The sequence below is a fragment of the Oncorhynchus mykiss genome, chromosome 16 (assembly GCF_057628025.1).
Source record: "Oncorhynchus mykiss isolate SJ-2025 chromosome 16, ASM5762802v1, whole genome shotgun sequence".
Taxonomy (NCBI): domain Eukaryota; kingdom Metazoa; phylum Chordata; class Actinopteri; order Salmoniformes; family Salmonidae; genus Oncorhynchus; species Oncorhynchus mykiss.
Genome location: NC_143037.1, coordinates 78,215,618 through 78,241,948, shown reverse-complemented (window position 1 = coordinate 78,241,948; position 26,331 = coordinate 78,215,618). Strand labels below are relative to the sequence as shown.

General features: G+C 45.9%; 1 protein-coding gene and 2 long non-coding RNA genes across 7 annotated transcripts in view; all 3 read left to right on the top strand.

Moving 5' to 3' along the window:
- LOC110492701 (transcription factor E3) overlaps positions 1-2,253 on the top strand; it is a 91,335-nt gene extending 89,082 nt beyond the window's left edge. For all 5 annotated transcript variants that reach the window (XM_036947813.2, XM_036947812.2, XM_090204041.1 and 2 more), the window contains exon 10: positions 1,158-2,253. In XM_036947813.2, coding sequence (XP_036803708.1) covers positions 1,158-1,616 — 459 coding nt within the window. In that variant the 3' untranslated portion in view covers positions 1,617-2,253. The remainder of the gene's footprint in view (positions 1-1,157) is intronic.
- LOC149977354 (uncharacterized) overlaps positions 1-2,430 on the top strand; it is a 460,718-nt gene extending 458,288 nt beyond the window's left edge. Inside the window, exon 2 of the long non-coding RNA XR_016487559.1 lies at positions 2,388-2,430. This is a non-coding gene — a long non-coding RNA (uncharacterized LOC149977354). The remainder of the gene's footprint in view (positions 1-2,387) is intronic.
- Positions 2,431-18,957: 16,527 nt separating this feature from the next.
- On the top strand, positions 18,958-21,585 carry LOC149977353 (uncharacterized). The gene is made up of 2 exons (XR_016487060.1): positions 18,958-19,169; positions 19,542-21,585. It is a non-coding gene; the product is annotated as an uncharacterized LOC149977353 (long non-coding RNA).
- Positions 21,586-26,331: the final 4,746 nt, after the last annotated feature.

Genomic DNA, 26,331 nt, shown 5'->3' with positions numbered 1-26,331 from the left:
CTGGAGACTGGGAGGGAAGGGTTAGGGTCTGGAGACTGGGAGGAAAGGGTTAGGGTCAGGAGACTGGGAGGAAAGGGTTAGGGTCAGGAGACTGGGAGGGAAGGGTTAGGGTCTGGGAGACTTGGAGGGATGGGTTAGGGTTTGGGAGACTTGGAGGGATTGGTTAGGGGTCTGGAGACTGGCAGTGAAGGGTTAGTGGTCTGGAGACTGGGGGGGAAGGGTTAGGGTCTGGAGACTGGGGGGGAAGGGTTAGGGTCTGGAGACTGGGGGGAAGGGTTAGGGTCGGGAGACTGCGAGGGTTGGGGTCGGGAGACTGGGAGGGTTGGGGTCGGTAGACTGGGAGGGTTGGGGTCGGGAGACTGGGAGGGTTGGGGTCGGGAGACTGGGAGGGACGGGGTCGGGAGACTGGGAGGGACGGGGTCGGGAGACTGGGAGGGACGGGGTCGGGAGACTGGGAGGGACGGGGTCGGGAGACTGGGAGGGTCGGGGTCGGGAGACTGGGAGGGTCGGGAGACTGGGAGGGATGGGGTCGGGAGACTGGGAGGGATGGGGTCGGGAGACTGGGAGGGACGGGGTCGGGAGACTGGGAGGGTCGGGAGACTGGGAGGGACGGGGTCGGGAGACTGGGAGGGACGGGGTCGGGAGACTGGGAGGGTCGGGGTCGGGAGACTGGGAGGGACGGGGTCGGGAGACTGGGAGGGTCGGGGTCGGGAGACTGGGAGGGTCGGGGTCGGGAGACTGGGAGGGTCGGGGTCGGGAGACTGGGAGGGATGGGGTCGGGAGACTGGGAGGGATGGGGTCGGGAGACTGGGAGGGTTGGGGTCGGGAGACTGGGAGGGACGGGGTCGGGAGACTGGGAGGGTCGGGGTCGGGAGACTGGGAGGGATGGGGTCGGGAGACTGGGAGGGATGGGGTCGGGAGACTGGGAGGGATGGGGTCGGGAGACTGGGAGGGTTGGGTTGGTGCTAAGGAGATGAAGACCAGACAAATCCTACTGCTATGAAATCAAGCTAGAAAGATTTTCCTCGTGTGACAAAGTCAATCAGTGTACATCAAGGAAGTCCCTGTGCATTAATAATCATACCTAAGGGCTGTTCTTAGGCTTAACGCCAATAGTTTAAGTGTTGACTATTGTTGTCTGTTGTTTCTCTCCACAGGAGCTTGAGATGCAGGCCCGCCTCCACGGCCTCTCCACCCCAGCCTCTTCCTCCCAAGGCAGCTCCTCCTCACACCTAAGCCTATCACAGTCCCTGGACCCCAGCACGGGCGACGCCCTCTCCAGGACTCTCCTCTCCCTGAGTGGTGGCCAAGGCCTCCAGGCCGCCTCCCCCTCCTTCCTGTCTCCACCCCCCTCGGCCTCTCCGGTTGGTCTGATGACAATGGGCAGCCCCTTGGATCTGGACTCTCTGAGCTTCTCTGACCTGGATGACCCGTCGGCCGCAGCCTTCCACGCCTCCCTGCTGCCGGACATGGGTCTGGGGGACATCCTGATGGACGACAGGGGACTGGGGATGTCCTCTGTTGGGGGCAGAGACCCCCTGCTCTCCTCCGTCTCCCCGGGAGTCTCCAAGACCTCTAGTCGCAGGAGCAGCTTCAGCATGGAGGAAGATTTGTGACTGATGTAGACCCTAGACACCCTAGCCCCTACACTGTTAGGGAGGAACACATTCAGCATGAAGGAAGACCTGTGACTGGGTTGAGTCCCAAACCAACTCCTAGACCCTACACTGCTAGGGAGGAACAGATTCAGCATGAAGGAAGACCTGTGACTGATATAAAGGGACTCTAGATCCTAATCCATAGCCCTTACACCCTAGACCCTACACTGCTAGGCAGGAACATAATCAGCATGGAGGAAGACCTGTGACTGGAGCTGAGTCCCAAACCAACTCCTAGACCCTACACCCTAGACTAAACCCTAGAATCATACCAGAGTGTGTATATCAATCCTCCATCCTTTCAGATTTACAGGAGAGTCTTTTGGGGGGATATTCAGCAGGAGAGGGTTCAGGATTTACTGTTTATTGTCTTCTGGTTGTTCCAACTGGGATTTCTCTAAGAAAAGAAAACAAACATGAGAATTTGGGGAAATTTGAAGGGAATTTTTGCAACCCTAATTTTAGTTTATTCTAGACTAGAATGTGTAGAAATAATTCCTGGTCCCCGTGGCGATGACGGAATCCATTGCAGCACTCCAAATATTTTATCTCCATGCGTGTAAAAAAATAAAAAAAATAAACGAAATAGAATAGATACATGGAGTTGAGCTGTTCTATAGCATTAAAACATCCAACATGAATTGTAGACTACATGTAAAGATACACGTTACTTCGATACAAAACTATGTTTTTAATTTTATAGTTCTGTGAATAGTAATTATGATGGAGGTAGATATGTATAGGGAGAAGGTGACAGGGTTACTTTAGTGATGGAGGTAGATATATATATAGGGAGAAGATGACAGGGATACTGGAGTGATAGAGGTAGATATATATAGGGAGAAGATGACAGGGATACTTTAGTGATGGAGGTAGATCTGTATAGGGGGAAAGTGACAGGGTTACTTTTGTGATGGAGGTAGATCTGTATAGGGGGAAGGTGACAGGGATACTGGAGTGATGGAGGTAGATATGTATAGGGGGAAGGTGACAGGGATACTGGAGTGATGGAGGTAGATATATATAGAGAGAAGGAGACAGGGATACTGGAGTGATGGAGGTAGATATGTATAGGGGGAAGGTGACAGGGATACTGGAGTGATGGAGGTAGATATATATAGAGAGAAGGAGACAGGGATACTGGAGTGATGGAGGTAGATATTTATAGGGAGAAGGTGACAGGGATACTGGAGTGATGGAGGTAGATATGTATAGGGGGGAGGTGACAGGGATACTGGAGTGATGGAGGTAGATATGTATAGGGGGGAGGTGACTAGGCAACAGGATATATGATAAACAGAGTAGTGGCAGCTTGTATGTGAGTGCGGGTGTGTTGAGTACATACATGTATATTATGTGTTGGAGTGACAGTGTGTAGACTAAACAGGGCCCTGTGACATTGTGCATAGAGACTGAAATAAAAGGGTAAACTCAATCCGTGTTGCTATTTAGTGTTGCTATTTAGTGTTGCTATTTATCAGTCGTATTGCTTGGGGATAGAAGCTGTTCAAGAGCCTGTTGTTGTCAGACCTGATGCACCGCGGCGGCAGAGAACAATAGTCTGTGGCTTGGATGGTTGAAGTCTTTGACGACAAACTGTCTGATATAGAGGTCCTGGATGTCAGGGAGCTTTGTCCCAGTGATGTACTGGGCTGTCCTCACCACCCTCTGATATAGAGGTCCTGGATGTCAGGGAGCTGGGCCCCAGTGATGTACTGGGCTGTCCTCACTACCCTCTGATATAGAGGTCCTGGATGGCAGGGAGCTAGGCCCCAGTGATGTACTGGTCTGTCCTCACCACCCTCTGATATAGAGGTCCTGGATGACAGGGAGCTGGGCCCCAGTGATGTACTGGTCTGTCCTCACCACCCTCTGATATAGAGGTCCTGGATGACAGGGAGCTGGGCCCCAGTGATGTACTGGTCTGTCCTCACCACCCTCTGATATAGAGGTCCTGGATGACAGGGAGCTGGGCCCCAGTGATGTACTGCGCTGTCCTCACCACCCTCTGATATAGAGGTCCTGGATGACAGGGAGCTGGGCCCCAGTGATGTACTGCGCTGTCCTCACCACCCTCTGATATAGAGGTCCTGGATGGCAAGGAGCTTAGTCCCAGTGATGTACTGGTCTGTCCTCACCACCCTCTGATATAGAGGTCCTGGATGACAGGGAGCTGGGCCACAGTGATGTACTGCGCTGTCCTCACCACCCTCTGATATAGAGGTCCTGGATGGCAAGGAGCTTAGTCCCAGTGATGTACTGGTCTGTCCTCACCACCCTCTGATATAGAGGTCCTGGATGGCAGGAAGCTTGGCCCCAGTGATGTACTGGGCTGTCCTCACCACCCTCTGGTATAGAGGTCCTGAATGGCAGGAAGCTTGGCCCCAATGTACTGGGCTGTCCTCACCACCCTCTGGTATAGAGGTCCTGAATGGCAGGAAGCTTGGCCCCAATGTACTGGGCTGTCCTCACCACCGTCTGGTATAGAGGTCCTGAATGGCAGGAAGCTTGGCCCCAATGTACTGGGCTGTCCTCACCACCCTCTGTAGTGCCATGCGATCGAGGGCGGTGCTATTGCCATGCCACGTAGGGGAAGAGGCACTGTCGCGCCTTCTTCACGACTGCGTGTGTTTTAGATAGTGATTTAGATACCGAGGAATATGAAGCTTGACAACCCGCTCCACTGCAGCCCCGTCGATGTGGATGGGGGCGTTCTTGTTCCCCGTTGATGTGGATGGGGGGCGTTCTTGTTCCCCGTTGATGTGGATGGGGGGCGTTCTTGTTCCCCGTTGATGTGGATGGGGGGCGTTCTTGTTCCCCGTCGATGTGGATGGGGGTGTTCTTGTTCCCCGTCGATGTGGATGGGGGCGTTCTTGTTCCCCGTCGATGTGGATGGGGGCGTTCTTGTTCCCTGTCGATGTGGATGGGGGCGTTCTTGTTCCCCGTCGATGTGGATGGGGGTGTTCTTGTTCCCCGTCGATGTGGATGGGGGCGTTCTTGTTCCCCGTCGATGTGGATGAGGGCGTTCTTGTTCCCCGTGGATGGGGGGCGTTCTTGTTCCCCGTCGATGTGGATGGGGGCGTTCTTGTTCCCCGTCGATGTGGATGGGGGCGTTCTTGTTCCCCGTCGATGTGGATGGGGGCGTTCTTGTTCCCCGTCGATGTGGATGGGGGGTGTTCTTGTTTCCTGTCTGTGGATGGGGGGCGTTCTTGTTTCCTGTCTGTGGATGGGGGGTGTTCTTGTTTCCTGTCTGTGGATGGGGGGTGTTCTTGTTTCCTGTCTGTGGATGAGATGGATGACACTATTGTCTGATTGTCTGGACAGTTATCCACATTTCCTTTGATCATCAGACAGACTCAGTATCCTGGAAGAGATTATATCAGAGACACTATCCTGGAAGAGATTATATCAGAGAGTCACTATTCTGGAAGAGATTATATCAGAAACACTATCCTGGAAGAGATTATATCAGACAGACTCACTATCCTGGAAGAGATCATCTCAGACAGACTCACTATCCTTGAAAAGTGATTATCTCAACAGCACACAGTATGGCTGCATGTATAGCTGTGGTAGTATGGCTGTTGAAATCATTGAAAGCCTATTTTGGTATTTTATTTGGATCCCAATTAATCTCTGCCAAAGCAGTAGATACTCCTCCTGGGCACCACACAAAACATGAAACATGACATAATACAGAACATTAATTGACAAGAACAGCTCAATTATGGGGCCCAGCGTCGTCCGGGTTAGGGGAGGGTTTGGCTGGCAGGGCTGTCCTTGTCCCATCGCGCACTAGCAAGTACGGCTGGCTTCCGGGTTAAGTGGGCATTGTGTCAAGAAGCAGTGCGGCTTGGTTGGGTTTTGTTTCTGAGAACGCACGGCTCTCAACCTTCGCCTCTCCTGAGTTCGTACGGGAGTTGCAGCGATGAGACAAGACTGTAACTACTACCAATTGGATCCCACGAAATTAGGGAGAAAATGGGGTAAAATAAAATAACATTTAAAAAAACTACATTGTTTAAAAATCTATTTTTAAAAAAGGCACACGTTGCATTCATATCAATACCAATACAAACTATCAAACCAGGAAGTTGTCTAAAAGGGATTTGGTTAGGATCCCCATATTTTATTTTATTACCTATAGTTCACAAGGCAGGTCAGTTAAGAACACATTCTTAATTACAATGACAGCCTAGGAACAGTGGGCCTTGTTCAGGGGTAGAACAACATTTATTTTACCTTGACAGCTCGGGGATTCGATCTAGCAAGCTTTCGGTTACAGGGCCAACGCACTAACCACTAAGCTACCTGCCTCCCCTTGTTGCAAAAGCAGCAGCTACTGAATGCGATCGAAACACCCTCTGATATAGAGGTCCTGGATGACAGGGAGCTGGGCCCCAGTGATGTACTGCGCTGTCCTCACCACCCTCTGTAGTGCCATGCGATCGAGGGCGGTGCTATTGCCATACCACGTAGGGGAAGAGGCACTGTCGCGCCTTCTTCATGACTGTGCGTGTGTTTTGGACCATTTTAAGTATTTTTAGTGATTTAGATACCGAGGAATATGAAGCTTAACTACCTGCTCCACTGCAGCCCCGTCGATGTGGATGGGTGCGTTCTTGTTCCCTTTCGATGTGGATGAGGGCGTTCTTGTTCCCCGTCGATGTGGATGGGGGCGTTCTTGTTCCCTGTCGATGTGGATGGGGGCGTTCTTGTTCCCTGTCGATGTGGATGAGGGTGTTCTTGTTCCCCGTCGATGTGGATGAGGGCGTTCTTGTTCCCCGTCGATTTGGATGGGGGCGTTCTTGTTCCCCGTCGATGTGGATGGGGGCGTTCTTGTTTCCTGTCTGTGGATGAGGGCGTTCTTGTTTCCTGTAGTCCACAATCAGCTCCTTGGTCTTACTGACATTCAGGGAGAGGTTGTTGTTTCCGGCACCACATTGCCAGGTCTCTGACCTCCCTGTAGGCTGACTCATTGTTGGAGTCGTGCGTGGCCACGCAGTCGTGGGTGAACAGGGAGTACAGGAGGGGACTAAGCACACACCCCTGTGCCTCCCCCACCATGTTGAGAGTCAGCATAGCGGAGATGATGTTGCCTACACTCACCACCTGGGATCGACTCGTCAGGAAGTCCCAGATCAAGTTACAGAGGAAAGTGCTTGGAGGGGACAATGGTGTTGAACGCAGAGCTGTAGTAAATGAACAGGATTCTCTCATAGGGTGCCATTTATAATGACCTTTTGTTGGTAAACATGTTGTATAATCCAGTTGAACGTTGTGTGTTGGTATGCTATTAAAGTGTGTCAAGACTCACTCAGGAAAACTAGGCTGAGCCGCCAGCCGTAGAGTAGACTAAACAGTTACAATACTGTGTTTTGTCGGCACATTGTTCTATAGTCCTCAATAGCAAGAACGTTTCAGAGTGGCTCTCAACTTTAATCTACAAGGTTTTATCACTCTATGTTCCTGCCACTCTATGTTCCTGCCACTCTGTGTTCCTGCCACTCTGTGTCCCTGCCTCCTCTGTGTTCCTGCCTCCACTGTGTTCCTGCCTCCTCTGTGTTCCTGCCTCCTCTGTGTTCCTGCCGCCTCTGTGTTCCTGCCTCCTCTGTGTTCCTGCCTCCTCTGTGTTCCTGCCTCCTCTGTGTTCCTGCCTCCTCTGTGTTCCTGCCTCCTCTGTGTTCCTGCTTCCTCTGTGTCCCTGCCTCCTCTGTGTCCCTGCCTCCTCTGTGTTCCTGCCTCCTCTGTGTTCCTGCCACTCTGTGTTCCTGCCTCCTCTGTGTTTCTGCCTCCTCTGTGTTCCTGCCTCCTCTGTGTTCCTGCCTCCTCTGTGTTCCTGCCTCCTCTGTGTTCCTGCCTCCTCTGTGTCCCTGCCTCCTCTGTGTTCCTGCCTCCTCTGTGTTCCTGCCTCCTCTGTGTCCCTGCCTCCTCTGTGTTCCTGCCTCCTCTGTGTTCCTGCCTCCTCTGTGTTCCTGCCACTCTGTGTTCCTGCCTCCTCTGTGTTTCTGCCTCCTCTGTGTTTCTGCCTCCTCTGTGTTTCTGCCTCCTCTGTGTTCCTGCCTCCTCTGTGTTCCTGCCTCCTCTGTGTTCCTGCCTCCTCTGTGTTCCTGCCTCCTCTGTGTTCCTGCCTCCTCTGTGTTCCTGCCTCCTCTGTGTTCCTGCCTCCTCTGTGTTCCTGCCACTCTGTGTTCCTGCCTCCTCTGTGTTCCTGCCTCCTCTGTGTTCCTGCCTCCTCTGTGTTCCTGCCTCCTCTGTGTTCCTGCCACTCTGTGTTCCTGCCTCCTCTGTGTTCCTGCCTCCTCTGTGTTCCTGCCTCCTCTGTGTTCCTGCCACTCTGTGTTCCTGCCTCCTCTGTGTTCCTGCCTCCTCTGTGTTCCTGCCTCCTCTGGGTTCCTGCCTCCTCTGTGTTCCTGCCTCCTCTGTGTTCCTGCCTCCTCTGTGTTCCTGCCTCCTCTGTGTTCCTGCCTCCTCTGTGTTCCTGCCTCCTCTGTGTTCCTGCCTCCTCTGTGTTCCTGCCTCGGTCAGTTCAGGAATTCAGGAATAAAATATATATAAAAACCCACAGAATGCGGTGAGACATTTAAAAAAAACATATATATATAAAATCTGCAATATGTCACTTTTTGGGCGACCTGACCAAATTCACATAGAAATGTGAGTAATAGATCTGTCACTATCATTGAAAGCAAGTCTAAGACGCGGTAGATCTGTTCTATGTGCACTACTTCTATGCTTCCTATTCTTATGTTTCATTTTTGCATCTTTTACATTCATTCATACTATGACAGATACTTGACATTGTTTTATGTTTTGTTTATTTAGCCTGTTTCCCAACCTCATATACGCTGCGTTTCACCCCTATAGAGTTGGAGAACTCTTGATAGATATAACCCGGAATGACACAGATACAGAGATGAGTCATCTATCTAACTCTATGGTTTCACTATGGGTTCAGTCTGGAGTTATATATATATATATATATATATAACCCATGGGCTGGATGGCCACTGACTACTGTGCACACTTCACTCTGTCATTTATTTTCATAGAAAAGCAATGTACCTGCCAGTGGTTGAGTAGAATTGAGTGAAGTCACTTATCATCACAGCCCTGTAAGAGACAGTGTATGGATAAAGCATCAGGGAATGATGGTGAATAATGTGTTTTATAACGGCAGTTTAGGTTCTGCCATATGCATATTAAATCTGTACTGTGTTTACTTTATTTATGTAAATAGAAATGGTATATATAGCATAATGTTCTGGAACAATACATTTATTAACAAATATTTTCTGTGTAGTGTGCACATTATATGCCATATATTATGTAAAAACATTGCATATATTTGGCCTTAATTTTTTTTTATTTTATGAAATATAGATATACTTTTTATCTTCTCTTTTAAATATATGTGACTGAGGGTGTGTGTGTGTATCATGCGTAAATGTTGCTCATTTCAACTGAGGAGATTCTATGTCTGATAGTCTAAAATACAGTTTTCTATCTCCTCTGGTAGAGCAATGCAGACAGAAGCCAATAGCCATTCAGCAGTAGTCCGTTCCTGGTCACTTTTACTGTTCGGTGATTGGCTAGCAGCTCAATACAGTCTTGCAGCTCTTTTGTGAGGATATGACTGCATGGATACGTCCCAAATGGCACCCATTTATAGTGCCCTTTATCGTGCACTTTTTAGACCAGAGCCCTATGGCACCCTATTCCCTATATAGTGCACTACTTTAGACCAGAGCCCTATGGCACCCTATTCCCTATATAGTGCACTACTTTAGACCAGAGCCCTATGGCACCCTATTCCCTATTATATTGCCCTACTTTTGACCAGAGCCCTGTGGGGAATTAGCCTGGAGAAATCCAGTCAGTTTTGAGCTAACATTCCTCTCCTTAACACTCCTTGTCATGCCAATTTATTATTATTTTTTTTGGCGGGGGGGGGGGGGGATTACACGAGTGTACAAGGAGTGGCATGTTAGCACAAAACAAGTTCTGTATTTCAGGCTTTATGAGGAATTGGGAGTCATTTGAAACATAGTCCATGTCTTCCCTCTCTACACATCCTACTGGCAAACACTCAGTAGCAAACTATGGAAGAGTTGGCTGAGATATACACTGAGTATACCAAACATTAAGAACACCTTCCGAACATTGCTTTGTACCCCCTTTTGCCCTCAGAACAGCCTCAATTCGTCGGGGCATGGACTCTACAAGGTGTCGAAAGCGTTCCACAGGGATGCTGGCCCATGTTGACTCTACAAGGTGTTCAAGTATTTTTCTGCTTTTCAAAGCAGAACAAAAAATCCAGTGAAAACACAGCCAAGTTATTGTATTTAATGTGTTATATGTGTTTGGTTGTACTGTAGGTGTACAGCAATAACCAGACACAGGAAAACTAGTTAAGTGTTTATCAGTTTTTCATGTTTATCAAAAAAAAACATAAACCCTCCAGCCACTGTTGATGATTGGTCTTCATCAGAATACACACATCAGATCGGATCGGATCAGATCAGGATACACAAGTCACTCTCTGTAGAAATGGGATCATGAAAGGGATGTTACTCCTCGTCAACAACATTGTCATATTGCATGTAGTCTTTAAGTTTTACATATTGTTTTCTGTCACCTATTTAGAAAACTAAGAAACATACGTATGATTGTTTCATTTTTAATAATCATCTTTGTTAAATAATGATAAACATTTTATAAAAAACCGAACAGCTGTGTTGTGTTTTTCTCCTGATGTCGTTACCCTCATTTGATCCTCTATTCTTCATGTACTGCACTACTCTGGTCAAAAGTAGTGAACTACAGATGTCGGATCCTAATATGACCCATTTCGTCACAGGATGAAAATGATCCTACAGTAGGAGGATTTGAATAACTATTTCAAATGTATAATCGCAGCCCGAAGGGGCAGCTGGAAGCGGTGTTTGTAGGCGATACAGTGCAGTACCGTACCTAAGGGGGCTATGACTTTGAGAAGGCTCTGCAAACCAACCCACCTCATACCAACAAGTATTTTCATCACATGCGAACTGTTGTAACACAAGTGGTCTGAGCAGCACACTTCAGCTGTGAGCATCATGAGTTCACACCCAGTGAGTGCTGGGGAAATCGTTTTCAACACTTTTTGTTTGAATGGAAACAAAATGTTGGTGTAGCATTACTGTTATTATTTAACCAATCCAAAGGTTGCTGTCCATCTTCCTCTAAAAGGCACCTACCAAACACAGTAGGAAGCACTTTTCCAGTAGGTTACTGCCATTTGGGGACGGAATCCGAAGGCAGCATCACGTGACAACACATTCACAGGTGCCATTAATACAGGTAACGAGTGGAGGACAGAGGAGCCTCTTAAAGAAGAAGTTACAGGTCTGTGAGAGCCAGTAATCTTGCTTGTTTGTAGGTGACCAAATACTTATTTTCCACCATAATTTGCAAATAAATTCATTAAAAATCTTACAATGTGATTTTCTGGATTTTTTTTTTCTCATTTTGTCTGTCATAGTTGAAGTGTACCTATGATGAAAATTACAGGCCTCTCTCATCTTTTTAAGTGGGAGAACTTGCACAATTTGTGGCTGACTAAATACTTTTTTGTCCCACTGTACGTCTAATCTTGTACGTTTAACCTTTTTTAACATAATCGATATCCTCAGTAACTGTTAACGAATATAGTTGACAGCGACCAGAATAATGATCCTACGATACAGGGTCCTTCTCTCACATATCACTTGGTCTGCTTCTCCATCGATATGGACTTGACAGGTAACCTTGCATGCATGATATACAGGCTAAGATTTTTGAGATCTCTATTTTACTGACTTTAAGAACAATTAATGGTCAGAATAGTGGTGTTTCACAGTGAAGCTAATACTGCATTAGACCTGCTGTTTCTTTTCAAACGAGGAGGCTTGCACTGTGAATAATTCATACAAATCACACCTGTGCATATTGTTAACCTCTCTTGGGGCAGTATTTTCACCTCCGGATGAACAGCATGTCCAAAGTAAACTGCCTGTTACTCAGGCCCAGAAGCTAGGATATGCATATAGATTTGGATAGAAAACACTCCAGAGTTTCTAAAACTGTTAAAATAATGTATGTGAGTATAACAGAACTGATTTGTATATGGCAGTCTAGCGAAACCCTGACAAACCATCCAGGGGTAAAAGAAATTAAGGTCATAGGATTTTCCAATGGTTTTCTATGGGATTCCCTTATTAATAGGAACCAGATTGCAGTTCCTATGGCTTCCACTAGATGTCACCAGTCTTTAGAAATTGTTCAATGTGCTATTCATTGTAAGTGTCACTCCAGGTGGACTCTACTGTTTTGGTGCGCGTCAACTGGAGCGATCTTCACGTTGTTTTTATCCGGTATCATTTGATGGTTTCATTTTCTGAGAGACAAAGGAGGTTGTTGGTCAAGAACTCGCGATACATGGCCCCATCCATCCTCCCTTGAATACGGTGCAGTCGTCCTGTCCTCTGTCCCCTGAAAATAAGAATTTGTTCTTAACTGACTTGCCTAGTTAAATAAAGGTAAATAAAGGCTTCGCGGTTGGGATGGTGTTCTTGGGGTTGTACTCATCCTTCTTCCTCCAAACACGACGAGTGGAGTTCAGACCAAAAAGCTTTATTTTTGTCTCATCAGACCACATGACCTTCTCCCATTCCTTCCATCCTGGATCATCCAGATGGTCACTGGCAAACATCAGACGGGCCTGGACATGCGCTGGCTTGGGCAGGGGGACCTTGCGTGTGCTGCAGGATTTTAATCCATGACGGCGTAGTGTGTTACTAATGGTTTTCTTTGAGACTGTGGTCCCAGCTCTCTTCAGGTCATTGACCAGGTCCTGCCGTGTAGTTCTGGGATGATCCCTCACCTTCCTCATGATCATTGATGCCCCACGAGGTGAGATCTTGCATGGAGCCCCAGACCGAGGGTGATTGACCGTCATCTTGAACTTCTTCCATTTTCTAATAATTGCGCCAACAGTTGTTGCATTCTCACCAATCTGCTTGCCTATTGTCCTGTAGCCCATCCCAGCCTTGTGCAGGTCTACAATTTTATCCCTGATGTCCTTACACAGCTCTCTGGTCTTGGCCATTGTGGAGAGGTTGGAGTCTGTTTGATTGAGTGTGTGGACAGGTAACGAGTTCAAACAGGTGCAGTTAATACAGGTAATGAGTGGAGAACAGGAGGGATAATTAAAGAAAAACTAACAGGCCTGTGAGAGCCGGAATTCTTACTGGTTGTTAGGGGATCAAATACTTATGTCATGCAATATAATGCAAATTAATTACTTAAAAATCATACAATGTGATTTTCTGGATTTTTGCTTGAGATCCCGTCGCTCACAGTTGAAGTGTACCTATGATAAAAAATTACAGACCTCTACATGCTTTGTAAGTGGGAAAACCTGCAAAATCGGCAGTGTATCAAATACTTGTTCTCCCCACTGTACAACTCTTGTTCTGCCAGTCACATTCTGTTAAAGGTCCCCAAAGCACACACATCCCTGGGTCTCTTGTATTTTCAGTTCGCTGCAGCTAGCGACTGGAACGAGCTGCTACAAACACTCAAACTGGACAATTTTATCTCAATCTCGTCATTCAAATACTCAATCATGGACACTCTCTTACTGACAGTTGTGGCTGCATTGTATGATGTATTGTTGTCTCTACCTTCTTGACCTTTGTGCTGTTGTCTATGCCCAATAATGTTCGTACCATGTTTTTGTGCTGCTACCATGTTGTTGTTGCCTTGTTATGTTGTTGTCGTCTTAGGTCTCTCTTTATGTAGTGTTTGTGTCTCTTGTGATTGTGTGTTTTGTCCGATATTTATATTGTATTTTTTAAATATTTTTTTTATCCCAGGCCCCATCCCAGCAGGAGGCCTTTTGCCTTTTGGTAGGCTGTTATTTACTATAATAATTTGTTCTTAGCTGACTTGTCTAGTTAAATAAAACAAAATAAATAAAATTAGGCTCAGCCTATATTTCCAAAACATTGAACATATAAATAAATACTCCTTCTGACTATTTTTTTTTATTTTTTTTACATATTTGTATTATGTGGGCAGTTTAAACCATTATTAGGCCCATTCAAGAGGAAACATCTCATCCAACTATATTTGTCTTTATTTTTTTTATTATTTTTACACGTATTCCTAGAACATGCTTCTACACCTGCATTGCTTGCTGTTTGTGGTTTCAGGCTGGGTTTCTGTACAGCACTTTGAGACATCAGCGGATGTATGAAGGGCTTTATACATTTGATTTGATTTGAATGTGCATCAGTTCTGCTCAGGTGTTATGAAGGCTTTTATACAATCCTGCCAGCTAGTGGAGACTTGGCAGATTGAAGACCTCTCTGTCGTGTCATACCAGGCTATAACCACTAGGTGGCAGACAAACACATACAACTCCTCAGTCCATGATGTTGTGATGTCACTGCTATCACCTGTTCATGTTTCAGAATTTCTAGAGAAGTGGACAAGGTGATCGTAGTGACATCACAACAGCCTTGTCAAACCCCCAGGAGTGACATCACAACAGCCTTGTCAAACCCCCAGGAGTGACATCCCAACAGCCTCTCTCATTCACTCAAGACAGAACAAGGTGCAGTAGTTTGACTGACCAGCCCTGACCAGCCCTAGTCAGACAGGCAGACAAATTGTGTGTGTGAGAGAGACACAGAGATGGGATGTCTATCAATCTCCATCCTCTCCTGGTTCCTGCTCTTCCTCTACTGACCTGTCCAGTCCTAACCCTAACCCCCTGTCTGCTACTGACCTGTCCAGCCCCTAACCCCCTGTCTACCACTGACCTGTCCAGTCCCAAACCCCCTGTCTACCACTGACCTGTCCAGTCCCTAACCCCCTGTCTGCTACTGACCTGTCCAGTCCCTAGCCCCATGTCTACCACTGACCTGTCCAGTCCCTAACTCCCTGTCTGCTACTGACCTGTCCAGTCCCTATCCCTAACCCCCTGTCTGCTACTGACCTGTCCAGTCCCTAACCCCCTGTCTACCACTGACCTGTCCAGTCCCTAACCCCCTGTCTACCACTGACCTGTCCAGTCCCTAACCCTAACCCCCTGTCTGCTACTGACCTGTCCAGTCCCTATCCCTAACCCCCTGTCTGCTACTGACCTGTCCAGTCCCTAACCCCCTGTCTGCTACTGACCTCACTCTGGTCTCAGTCTGGTCTCAGTCTGTCCTCAGTCTGGTCTCAGTCTGTCCTCAGTCTGGTCTCAGTCTGGTCTCAGTCTGGTCTCAGTCTGGTCTCAGTCTGGTCTTCAGGGGAGTCGTCTTGCATTACAAAAAAAAACTCAAACGAAAATAATTGGGACCACACTGGAAATGTCTCAGGATTTCCCCTGCCTACTCCACCTCCTCCTCCTCCGTTACCGTGCTTGCTGGTCAGCGGTTGAAGCTGAACTGTCTGGGTGACGTGACGGAGGCCATGGGTCGCTTCTCCTTCCAGGTGTCCTGGCGCTATGCCCTGAGGGTGGGGTCATCAGATGACTTCGTACTGGGATGCCTCTAGGTTCATTATAATTATCCTTTATTTTTGTATTTAAAGAAGTTATTTTCCTGTGTAAAATAAGAAGAAACAATTACCTCACAATACAGTTAATTGCATAAATAATGGTGCAAAAAAGGTTTAGGTAGCATATAAACAAACAATAAAAACAACAACAACATAAAATATCCCCCAGGCTAGACAGGCTGGTGCTGGACCCGGTGAGAGCTGACACCGCACACCGCAGGGGTCAAGAGACTACACTTGGTGGTTAAGGTGACATTAAAAAATGACAAAAAAACCCATTATGTAATCTGTTCCTCCTTCTATTCCCATCCAGGTACTTCCTCCTGAGGCCCTGAGACTGGACGTCCCCTCTGCTCTGTCTCGGGGGGGACCGCAGGGACGAGGATTTCCATGGTAACATCGCCGTGGTGAAAGAAAGAAGCCTTGGGGTGGTCGCAGGGGGTCACAGTGGCACTGTGCTTCCTGGGTATTGTAGCATGATCTACTAAAGTACCCATAATGCTCTGTAACTAGGCTTGCAAAATGATTTCCTCAAAAATGTCCAGGTTTTCCAGATATTTTGTGGTTGAGTATCAGCAGGGAATAAACAGGAAATCCAGAATTCTCCAACCAGGTTCTTCCTACCAGGCTCTTCCTACCAGGCTCTTCCAACCAGGCTCTTCCTACCAGGCTCTTCCAACCAGGCTCTTCCAACCAGGCTCTTCCAACCAGGCTCTTCCAACCAGGCTCTTCCAACCAGGCTCATCCAACCAGGCTCTTCCTACCAGGCTCTTGCACCCAGGCTCTTCCTACCAGGCTCTTCCAACCATGCTCTTCCAACCATGCTCTTCCAACTAGGATTTCCTGGGATCTGTAACCATCTTTTATAAAGCTAACACTACAGTGTCCCATCTGTCATCTTATTTATGAACACAGGTGTGTACAGGAAATACGCCTGGGCTTGTCTGTGTGTGGACCTCTCAATGGTTCCCTTCTCCCTAACCGTGACAGAAACCTTTTCTCCGGTAATACTACAACCCCGCCAGCAGGGGGCGCTGTTGATCCACATGTGTACTCTTGCTTCCACATACAAATACACGGCCTGCGTGCTACTACTCTGCAGAAACAAATTGTTGCTTTTTTCTTACACTCTTTTTCGTGGAGACACGATGAACATTGAAACCAATATAAAAGTCACCTCCACTTGAAATTTGAGCGTGTGTGACAACAGATTGAAAAACATCGTCGAGATGTTGTTTACATAATGTAGATGATTAAAGAAGGACCAACAAGGTAGGCCCACAGACAGATTTCATGGAGGCGTTTTTCAGTTATTCTGACCCTTATTTCAGGAAAGGAGGGAATTAATTAACTTCCTTGAAAAGTATTTCTGACAGGTGAGAAGGACAGCGGGTTCTTTTCTGGAGAAAGTTAGAGTAGATTTACATACAATTACTGTAAGATGGTACGAGGACATTCAAATCAATGCTAAATACATCATCTTTTAAAAATAAGTGATGGTTATAATAAACACTGGATAATTATTCACAATGACCATGAATCTCAAAGGATTCCCTGTACGTAGACAGACCAAATAATATAAGTCAGTCCCTTTTTACTTTCATTCATATTCACAAAACAAGCTCAAGCTCAAATTAAATTCCTCATCGACCACCACACACCTGTCTACCTTTTGTCATCTACAGCTATGATATTCAATTTATTTAGAATATTTAGGCTGCTGAAAATATCCCCATGGTGCTATTGTGATCATAGTGTCACGCCTCCTCTCCCGCTCCCTAGTTTTGTCTAATCTTGATTATTGTCCAGTCATGTGGTACAGGGCTGCAAGGAAAGACCTAGTTAAGCTGCAGCTGGAACAGAACAGAGCGGCACGTTTTGCTCTTCATTATAATCAGAAGGCTGACATAAATACTATGCTGCCAGTCTCTCTCTTGGCTAAGAGTTGAGGAGAGACTGACTACATCACTTCTTCTTTATATAAGAAACATTAATGTGTTGAAAATCCCAAATTGTTTGCATAGTCAACTTCCACACAGCTCTCTGACACACACACGTACTCCACCAGACATGCCACCAGGGGTCTTTTCACAGTCCCCAAATCCAGAACCAATTCAAGAAAGCAGTATTATATCGAGCCCTTATTGCACGGAACTTCCTTCCATCTCATATTGATCAAATTAACAGCAAACCTGGTTTCAAAAAACAGATAAAGCAACACCTCACGGCACAACGCCTCTCCCCTATTTGACCCAGATAGTTTGTGTGTATGTAGTGGTATTGATATGTAGGCTACATGTGCCTTTTTAATACTTTTTAATTGGTGTAGTTCTGTCGTTGAGCTGTTGTTGTCTGTTATGTTCTGTATTATGGTATGTTTCATGTTTGGTGTGGAGCCCAGGAAGAGTAGCTGCTGCTTTTGCAACAAGGGGAGGCAGGTAGCTTAGTGGTTAGTGTGTTGGCCCTGTAACCGAAAGCTTGCTAGATCGAATCCCCGAGCTGTCAAGGTAAAATAAATGTTGTTCTACCCCTGAACAAGGCCCACTGTTCCTAGGCTGTCATTGTAATTAAGAATGTGTTCTTAACTGACCTGCCTTGTGAACTATAGGTAATAAAATAAAATATGGGGATCCTAACCAAATCCCTTTTAGACAACTTCCTGGTTTGATAGTTTGTATTGGTATTGATATGAATGCAACGTGTGCCTTTTTTAAAAATAGATTTTTAAACAATGTAGTTTTTTTAAATGTTATTTTATTTTACCCCATTTTCTCCCTAATTTCGTGGGATCCAATTGGTAGTAGTTACAGTCTTGTCTCATCGCTGCAACTCCCGTACGAACTCAGGAGAGGCGAAGGTTGAGAGCCGTGCGTTCTCAGAAACAAAACCCAACCAAGCCGCACTGCTTCTTGACACAATGCCCACTTAACCCGGAAGCCAGCCGTACTTGCTAGTGCGCGATGGGACAAGGACAGCCCTGCCAGCCAAACCCTCCCCTAACCCGGACGACGCTGGGCCCCATAATTGAGCTGTTCTTGTCAATTAATGTTCTGTATTATGTCATGTTTCATGTTTTGTGTGGTGCCCAGGAGGAGTATCTACTGCTTTGGCAGAGATTAATTGGGATCCAAATAAAATACCAAAATAGGCTTTCAATGATTTCAACAGCCATACTACCACAGCTATACATGCAGCCATACTGTGTGCTGTTGAGATAATCACTTTTCAAGGATAGTGAGTCTGTCTGAGATGATCTCTTCCAGGATAGTGAGTCTGTCTGATATAATCTCTTCCAGGATAGTGTTTCTGATATAATCTCTTCCAGAATAGTGACTCTCTGATATAATCTCTTCCAGGATAGTGTCTCTGATATAATCTCTTCCAGGATACTGAGTCTGTCTGATGATCAAAGGAAATGTGGATAACTGTCCAGACAATCAGACAATAGTGTCTCTGATTACATCGTCGTTCTTTCCCGACTCTGGGGTTAAATTACCCTTCTATTAAGTCATACGTGTCTGTGGCAAAGAAGGGGGTCGAGTGATAAATGGCAGATATGTGAGAGCAGAACTAATAAACGGGCTCTGCCCGATCACTAAAATGGCCACCCCTGTCAGAACTACAGATCACAAAATGGCCGACCGCCAAAACTACAAGTCCCAGAAGCAAGGGGAACCCTCAGAAGGTGGAGCCGACCCACAGATAAAGGGTCAAGAAAAAACAGGAAGAGGGAGAGAGAGTGCTGGAAGGATCTATGAACAATAGAGAAAGAGACAATAGAGAATGCCTGGATGTACCGTGTATGAGCTGGATTGTTTTGGACTTACCTTTTGGCGTTTGGACCTGGACCTACCGAGAACCCGATTTGTGTACCGAACCCTGCTATCCTTGACCTCGCCTACGGCCTGGGTGGACCAGGACGGAGAAACAAACACACAGGTACTGTCCCGTTCGGAAGAACTCTCATTCTTGGGTGATTTGGTGACAGTTTACCACTTAATTTGTGACAAACGCTCCTAACCTTGAAGAGATTTGCCACAGTGTCATAATGTAGTTTTCCTTTACCAGAGGAGCTTTTCTTAATGAACGTCAATTACTTTCACAACTGTGTGACAAAATAGCACACTATTCCCATTATGGTGCACTACTTTTGACTAGAGGCCCAGGTCAAAAGTAGTTCACTGCTCTGGTCAAATCAAGGGCACTATATAGGAAATAGTGTACTATTTGGGAAGCTTCCACATAATCCATGCTCCAAGTCTCTAACCATTTTCCCCCCAAAATATCACCAACATATCTCCTGCCCCACAGGAGGATCCAGCGTGCTTGATCATATAAACACAAACATCCATGACACGTACAATGCCATCCCCTGCCCCCAATGGGTGTGGCTGAAATACCTGAATCTAATCATTTGAATGTGTGTACACACACACGTTATATAGTGTATGTTCAAAGATTCATCCACCCATGACTCATCCATCAACATTAAGGAATATACATCTTTAAGTCACAGGCTTCATTAGGAAAGGATGTTGTACCCACCATAACTATCCGGACAGACCGCAACCAAAAACCTTGGATGAAAGGAGAAATCTGTACAATGCTGAGATTCCCGTACTGCAGCATTCAATGTCAGCAGAACGAACCCTTATGACTCGGTGGCAGCGAACACGTACAAGGTAAGCAGGTACGAGCTCCGCAAAACCATTAGCAAAAAAAGACAATACAGACTCAATCTTGAATTGATGTTCGACCACTCAGATTTGTGTTGCATGTTGCAAGGATTACAGACTATCAAAGACTACAAAGTGAAATCTGGCCATGTGGTGCCTACCGAAGCCTCATTCCCAGACGAGCTTTAACACATTCTACGCTCGCTTAGAGGCAGACAATACCGAGCCGTCCAGGAAAACTCTTGTTACCCTGGATGGCCAGGTGCTTTCACTTTCCAAGGGAAACTTTCAAAAGAGTGAATACTCAAAACAGCAGCCGGCCCAGATGGCATCCTCAGAGGAGGGACCATGGTCAGATCCACGTCAATGGGACTGCAGTAGAGAAAGTCAAACATTTTAGGTTTCTCTACGTCCACTAAGGACTTGTCATGGACCAACACAACCACTCTTGTCAAGAGGGCGCAACAGCACCTCTACTTCCGAAGGTGACTGAAGAAATTTGGGCATACTGCCTCAGGTCCTTTCCAATTACTACCGCTGCTACCATCGAGAGAATCCTGACCGGTTGCATCATGGCCTGGTATGCAAATTGCTCCTTCCACGACAGCAAGGCCCTCCAGTAGGTGGTGAAGACTGGGACCGTGCTCACACCCATCCAGGACATCTACTCGAAACGGTGCCTGAGGAAGTCACGCATTATCATCAAGGACCCCTCACACCCCACCCACAAGCTGTTCTCTCCATTACCGTCTGGCAGACGGTGTCGGAGCATGTCTGATACCAACAGGTTCAGAAACAGTTTCTATCTGCAAGCCATCAGACTGTATCAGAGCATGAGGTCTGATACCAACAGGTTCAGAGACAGTTTCTATCTACAAGCCATTAAACTGTATCAGAGCATGAGGTCTGATACCAACAGGTTCAGAAACAGTTTCTATCTACAAGCCATTAGACTGCTGAACACTTGAACTGGACTGACCACCTGCTCTGATTCTCCACAACTTAGCACATATGCATGTAAAATAATGCTGCCAATGAATCGGTTTTTGATAATGGGATTTATATGTTCACATGAATGATTAGAATATTCCACCCTGAAACCATATTATTGTATGAAATTGATTAGACTCATGATGAAATTGATTAGACTCATGAGATTATTCTAATGATGTGTGTGGTTTTAGTCAGTAGAATTCTATATCCGTGAGAATGATATATCCGTGTGTGTCGTTTATATCTATTATAGTATCTTAAAACCAAGGCTGTCTGAGCAAGATTCGGTGCCGACCTTGGCTGGGGCCACTGAGAGTACTTCCCAGGGTCTCGGTCTCCTTGGCTGGGGCCACTGAGAGTACTTCCCAGGGTCTCGGCCTCCTTGGCTGGGGCCACTGAGAGTACTTCCCAGGGTCTCGGTCTCCTTGGCTGGGGCCACTGAGAGTACTTCCCAGGGTCTCGGTCTCCCTATCTTGAGTGGGGATGGGGAGTAAGTCTCACGGATTCCCCTAATCTTTGTCGGCTGGGTAGCAGGACATTGTGTGTGTGTGTATGTTAGTGTGAATGTGTGTGTGTATGTTAGTGTGAATGTGTGTGTGTATGTGTGTGCGTGAGAAGCCAGTGTAAAATGAATTGTTTTGTACAACAGAGGAGCGCTCTCGTAAATAAACTTTCTGACTATCGTAGCTGGGCCTCCGCCTGATTCATTTCAACCAGTTTCTTACAAATTCTGGGTTTCAGGCTGAGTAGTTATTTGAATTGGGTTTATGAACATTGAGAACATAATTCTTGTATCAGTTTTGTACAGCTGTATTGTCCGTAGCTACGGTCCATGGTTACGATGAACAACTGAAATTTGTCTTCATGCTCTCTTCATTTCAAAAACTATACAGACACACAGTTGAGAGGAGCACAGGGTGAAGCTGCAGTGTAGCACCCCTGGATGGAGAGCCTGTTGTGGGCTTAAGGGCCTTGCTCAAGGGCCCGATTGATGTTAGGATATGAACCCAGCAGCCCTGGATGGAGAGCCTGTTGTGGGCTTAAGGGCCTTGCTCAAGGGCCCGATTATTGTTAGGATATGAACCCAGCAGCCCTCCAGTTGACAGATCAATTTCACCCCTTCTTGACCCAAGTTGGCATTTATTGGGATGACTCATGTCCTGGAGGCAGCTCTGCAGGGTGGTCACTAGCTGGAACATCCACAAAGTCATCAAATCAGATTTTAAATCTAACCGTAACCCTAACCTTAACCACACTGCTAACCTTATGTCTAACCCTAATGTTCAATTAAGACCAAAAATAAAATTTTTGATTTCATAAAATGTTTTACTAAATTATATAGCCAATTTTGACCTTGCGGCTGGCTCATCCAGCAGAAACCGCTCAGCTCTGCCTCCAGGACAAGATTCATCCCAATAAACGGGGCCACGCCCCGGGACCGTCATTAGGACACGCCCCGGGGCCGTCATTAGGCCACGCCCCGGGGCCGTCATTAGGGAACAACAGGTCTTTAACAATAACTTTTTTAATTTTTAAAATCCTGATTTCTCTGTGAGTTTCAGAAATAGACATGTCTGTGATGAATGACTGAGGAAAGTACACTGAGTTAATTACTTTTACCGCACTGTGGGGGAATAATCTGCCCTGTTACTGCCTTTGTTTCAGCCGCCCAGACGTGTGTGTGTGTGTGTGTCAGTCAAAGATTAGAGAAGCTCATTACGTTGGCGAGGTAGGAGAGACTCTATGTCTTCAGTCACTTCCTCTCCATGGTAACCCAACTAATGATCTTGGTAATATTGTAGCGACCTTAACCCAACGCCTAGCAACTTCATCAAGAGGGGTGTCGGATGGCCCAGCACATCACTGGGGGCACGGGGCGAGTTCCCAGACATTCAGGTTCTTCCAGCCATGGATCTTTCTCTCTGCTACGGCAGGAGGTACCGGAGCGTTGGGTCTTGGACCAACATACCCATCATGCTATAACACTGCTGAATAGCTAACAATGGCTGCCTTCCCTCTCCCACAGACTATCTGCACTGATTCTGAATGTGCAAATATTGTACAATCCAGGTATGAAAAGCTCTTAGAGACTTGCTAAAGGTGATTCCTTATGTACAGAGCATTCGGGAAAGTATTCTAACCCCTTGCCTTTTTCCACATTTGTTACGTTGCAGCCTTATTCTAAAATGGATCAAACACAACATTTTCCTCATCAACTTACACACAATACCCCCATAATGAAAGAACGAAAACAAACAGGTTTTTAGAAATGTTTGCAAATGTATTAAAAAATAAGAAACATAAATAAATAAATGCCTTATTTAAATAAATATTCATACCCTTTGCTGTGAGACTCAAAATTGAGCTCAGGTGCATCCTGTTTCCATTGATCATCCTTGAGATGTTTCTACAAATTGATTGGAGTTCACCTGTGGTAAATTCAATTGATTGGACATGATTTGGAAAGGCACACACCTGTCTACAGTTGACAGTGCATGTCAGAGGAAAAACCAAGACATGAGGTCAAATATATTGTCTGTAGAGCTCCGAGACAGGATTGTGTCGAGGCAAAGATCTGGGGGAAGGGTACCAAAACATTTCTGCAGCATTGAAGGTCCCCACAGTGGCCTCCATCATTCTTAATAAATGGAAGAAGTTTGGAACCACCAAGACTCCTCCGAGAGCTGGCCACCCGGCCAAACTGAGCAGTCGGGGGAGAAGGGCCTTGGTCAGGGAGGTGACTGATAGAGCTCCAGATTGACCTCTGTGGAGATGGGAGAACCTTCCAGAAGATCAACCATATCTGCAGCACTCCACCAATCAGGCCTTTATGGTAGAGTGGCCAGTCGGAAGCCACTCCTCAGTAAAAGGCACATGACAGCCCGCTTGGCATCTAAAGGACTCTCAGACCATGGCAAACAATATTCTCTGGTCTGATGAAACCAAGATTGAACTCGTTGAAAATAGCTGTGCAGCGACTCTCCCCATCCAACCTGACAGAGCTTGAGAGGATCTGCAGAGATTAATGTGAAAAACTCCCCAAATAGAGGTGTGCCAAGCTGGTAGCGTCATACCCAAGAAGACTCAAGGCTGTAATCGCTGCCAAAGGTGCTTCAACAAAGTACTGAGTAAAGGGTCTGAATACTTGTGTAAATGTGATATTTCATTTATTTATATATTTTTTTTATACATTTGCAAAAAATTATTAGTATTATTGAATTGTCATTATAGGATATTGTGTGTAGATTGAGGGGGGGAAAAACCAAGTCTGTAAAAAACGAGTAAGTATTTTACTGTACTGTTTTACACCTTCTATATCCTGTTCACATGACAAATAAACGTTGAAAGTTGAAACATGGGATCGCGTCCCGATCGTGATTATCCCCTGAATTAGTTAATTGGGGCGGAGGCAGGTAGCCTACTGGTTAGAGCGTTGGACTAGTAACCGGAAGTGTTGCAAGATCAAATCCCCCTGAGCTGACAAGGTAAAAATCTGTCGTTCTGCCCCTGAACAAGGTAATTAAACCCACTGTTCCCCGATAGGCTGTCATTGTAAATAAGAATTTGTTCTTAACTGACTTGCCTGGTTAAATAAAGGTTACATTAAAAACCTGTTGAGGATATGGCAGACAAACGCCCCCTTTGGAGAGATTGGGTACCCCTAGTAAACTGGAAAAAAAATCTTTCAAAAATTGTTAATATATGCAAATAAAAATTATTATTGGATAGAAAACACTCTAAAGATTCTAAAACCGTTGGAATTATGTCTGTAAGTATAGCAGAACTCACAGGGCAGGCATTCTTCCAAACTAGTTTCTGTGGCCATGAAAGTTGGAGCAACTTTGACGTCATGCCCCCACCCCTCCCAACCAGCTATGATTCTGGGGACACTTTCTATCTCTTCCGCTAGATGTCCTCTTTCATTAGAGCTTCAAACCGTTCAAATCGCGCGAGAATTGACCCTATGGGAGTGAAATTAGTGCGTGCCACGAGAGAATAGGCTGTGCGTATGGGCGCGAATTGGTCACAGTCATTCCTTTGTTTCCAGCACTGAAGAGAAGGGCAGACGATGGGCGATTGAATTGAAGTTTGTTTTGCACGTCTAAAACATCATAAAGCTTGCTTCTGCACTTAGTTTGACCTGTTTAGTCGACATATAATGTGTAATTTTGAAGTTTTGATGCGCAACTTATCCGGACCAGAGGACGTTTTGGGTGCATTTCAGCTGATGTTATTAGCAGTAGCTAATACAAAGACGCAAGACTTGAAACCAAACGATGTATTGGGTAAGTATGAAGCCTTCCAGAACATTCTGAACGAAGACCATCGAAGGTAAGGGAATATTTATGCTTAAATCTGTGTTTCTGTTGACTCCAACATTACGTGGAAATGTAGCTTGGAACTGAGCGCTGTCTCACAATATGGAATAGTGTGCGATTTCTGTAACGTTAAAAATAAATCTAACACAGCGGTTGCATAAAGAAGCAGTGTATCTTTCTAACTATATGTAGAACATGTATATTTAGTCAAAGTTTATGATGTCTATTTTACGTTATCTTGCCGCGCTACATAGATTTCCTGCGGGCGTTTTTGAGTAATTTCTGAAGGTGAACTCACTGTAAATGGACATTTATGGATATAAATGGCATATTATTGAAAAAAAAAAATATGTACTGTGTAATATGTCATATTACTGTCATCTGATGAAGATTTTCAAAAGGTTAGTGAGCGATTTATTTTTTAATCCTGCGTTTGTTGATTGCATGTTTTGGCTATTGAAATGAGCTGTGTCTGGTGGTGGTTTTACATATATATGTGCTATGTTTTCGCCGTAAAACATTTTAGAAATCTGACTTGCTGGCTAAATGAACAAGATGTTTATCTTTCATTTGAGCTATTGGACTTGTTAATGTGTGGAGGTTAAATATTTTTAAGAATATTTTTGCGTTCCATGCGCCACCGTTCCAGCTGCACGTGGGAGGGTTGATCCCCAATTGGGAACCAGTATCGTAGACAGGTTAAATAATTGGTGTTGGAAGTGGCGTGGTGCACGTGAGGCCATCGGAGAGGCGTGTGCATATGTGGGACTTGGTATAGGAAAGCGTAGGGACACGCTCTCCCGAAGGAAGAGGGGCCACTTTAACCTACAGTAGCTACCTTGCCAAGAGGATTGGACCTCTTGGTGTAATAGTTGGGGTTGTTGGCTTGACAATGAATTTGATTCCCGGTCAGATGTTGTCATTTTAATAATAGTAATTGAAGGATCTACTGAATGTGTTTCTGTACCTGATGATTAACGACCTTAAAAGTGACTCATCTGCAACACTGGATTCACATGTATTCTTATATGAAAAGAAAAATATGAATGTGATCTCTCAATACAATCGAGCATTTTCTGCTTCTGTTCTTCTTATTCATCTCGTAACCAAGGG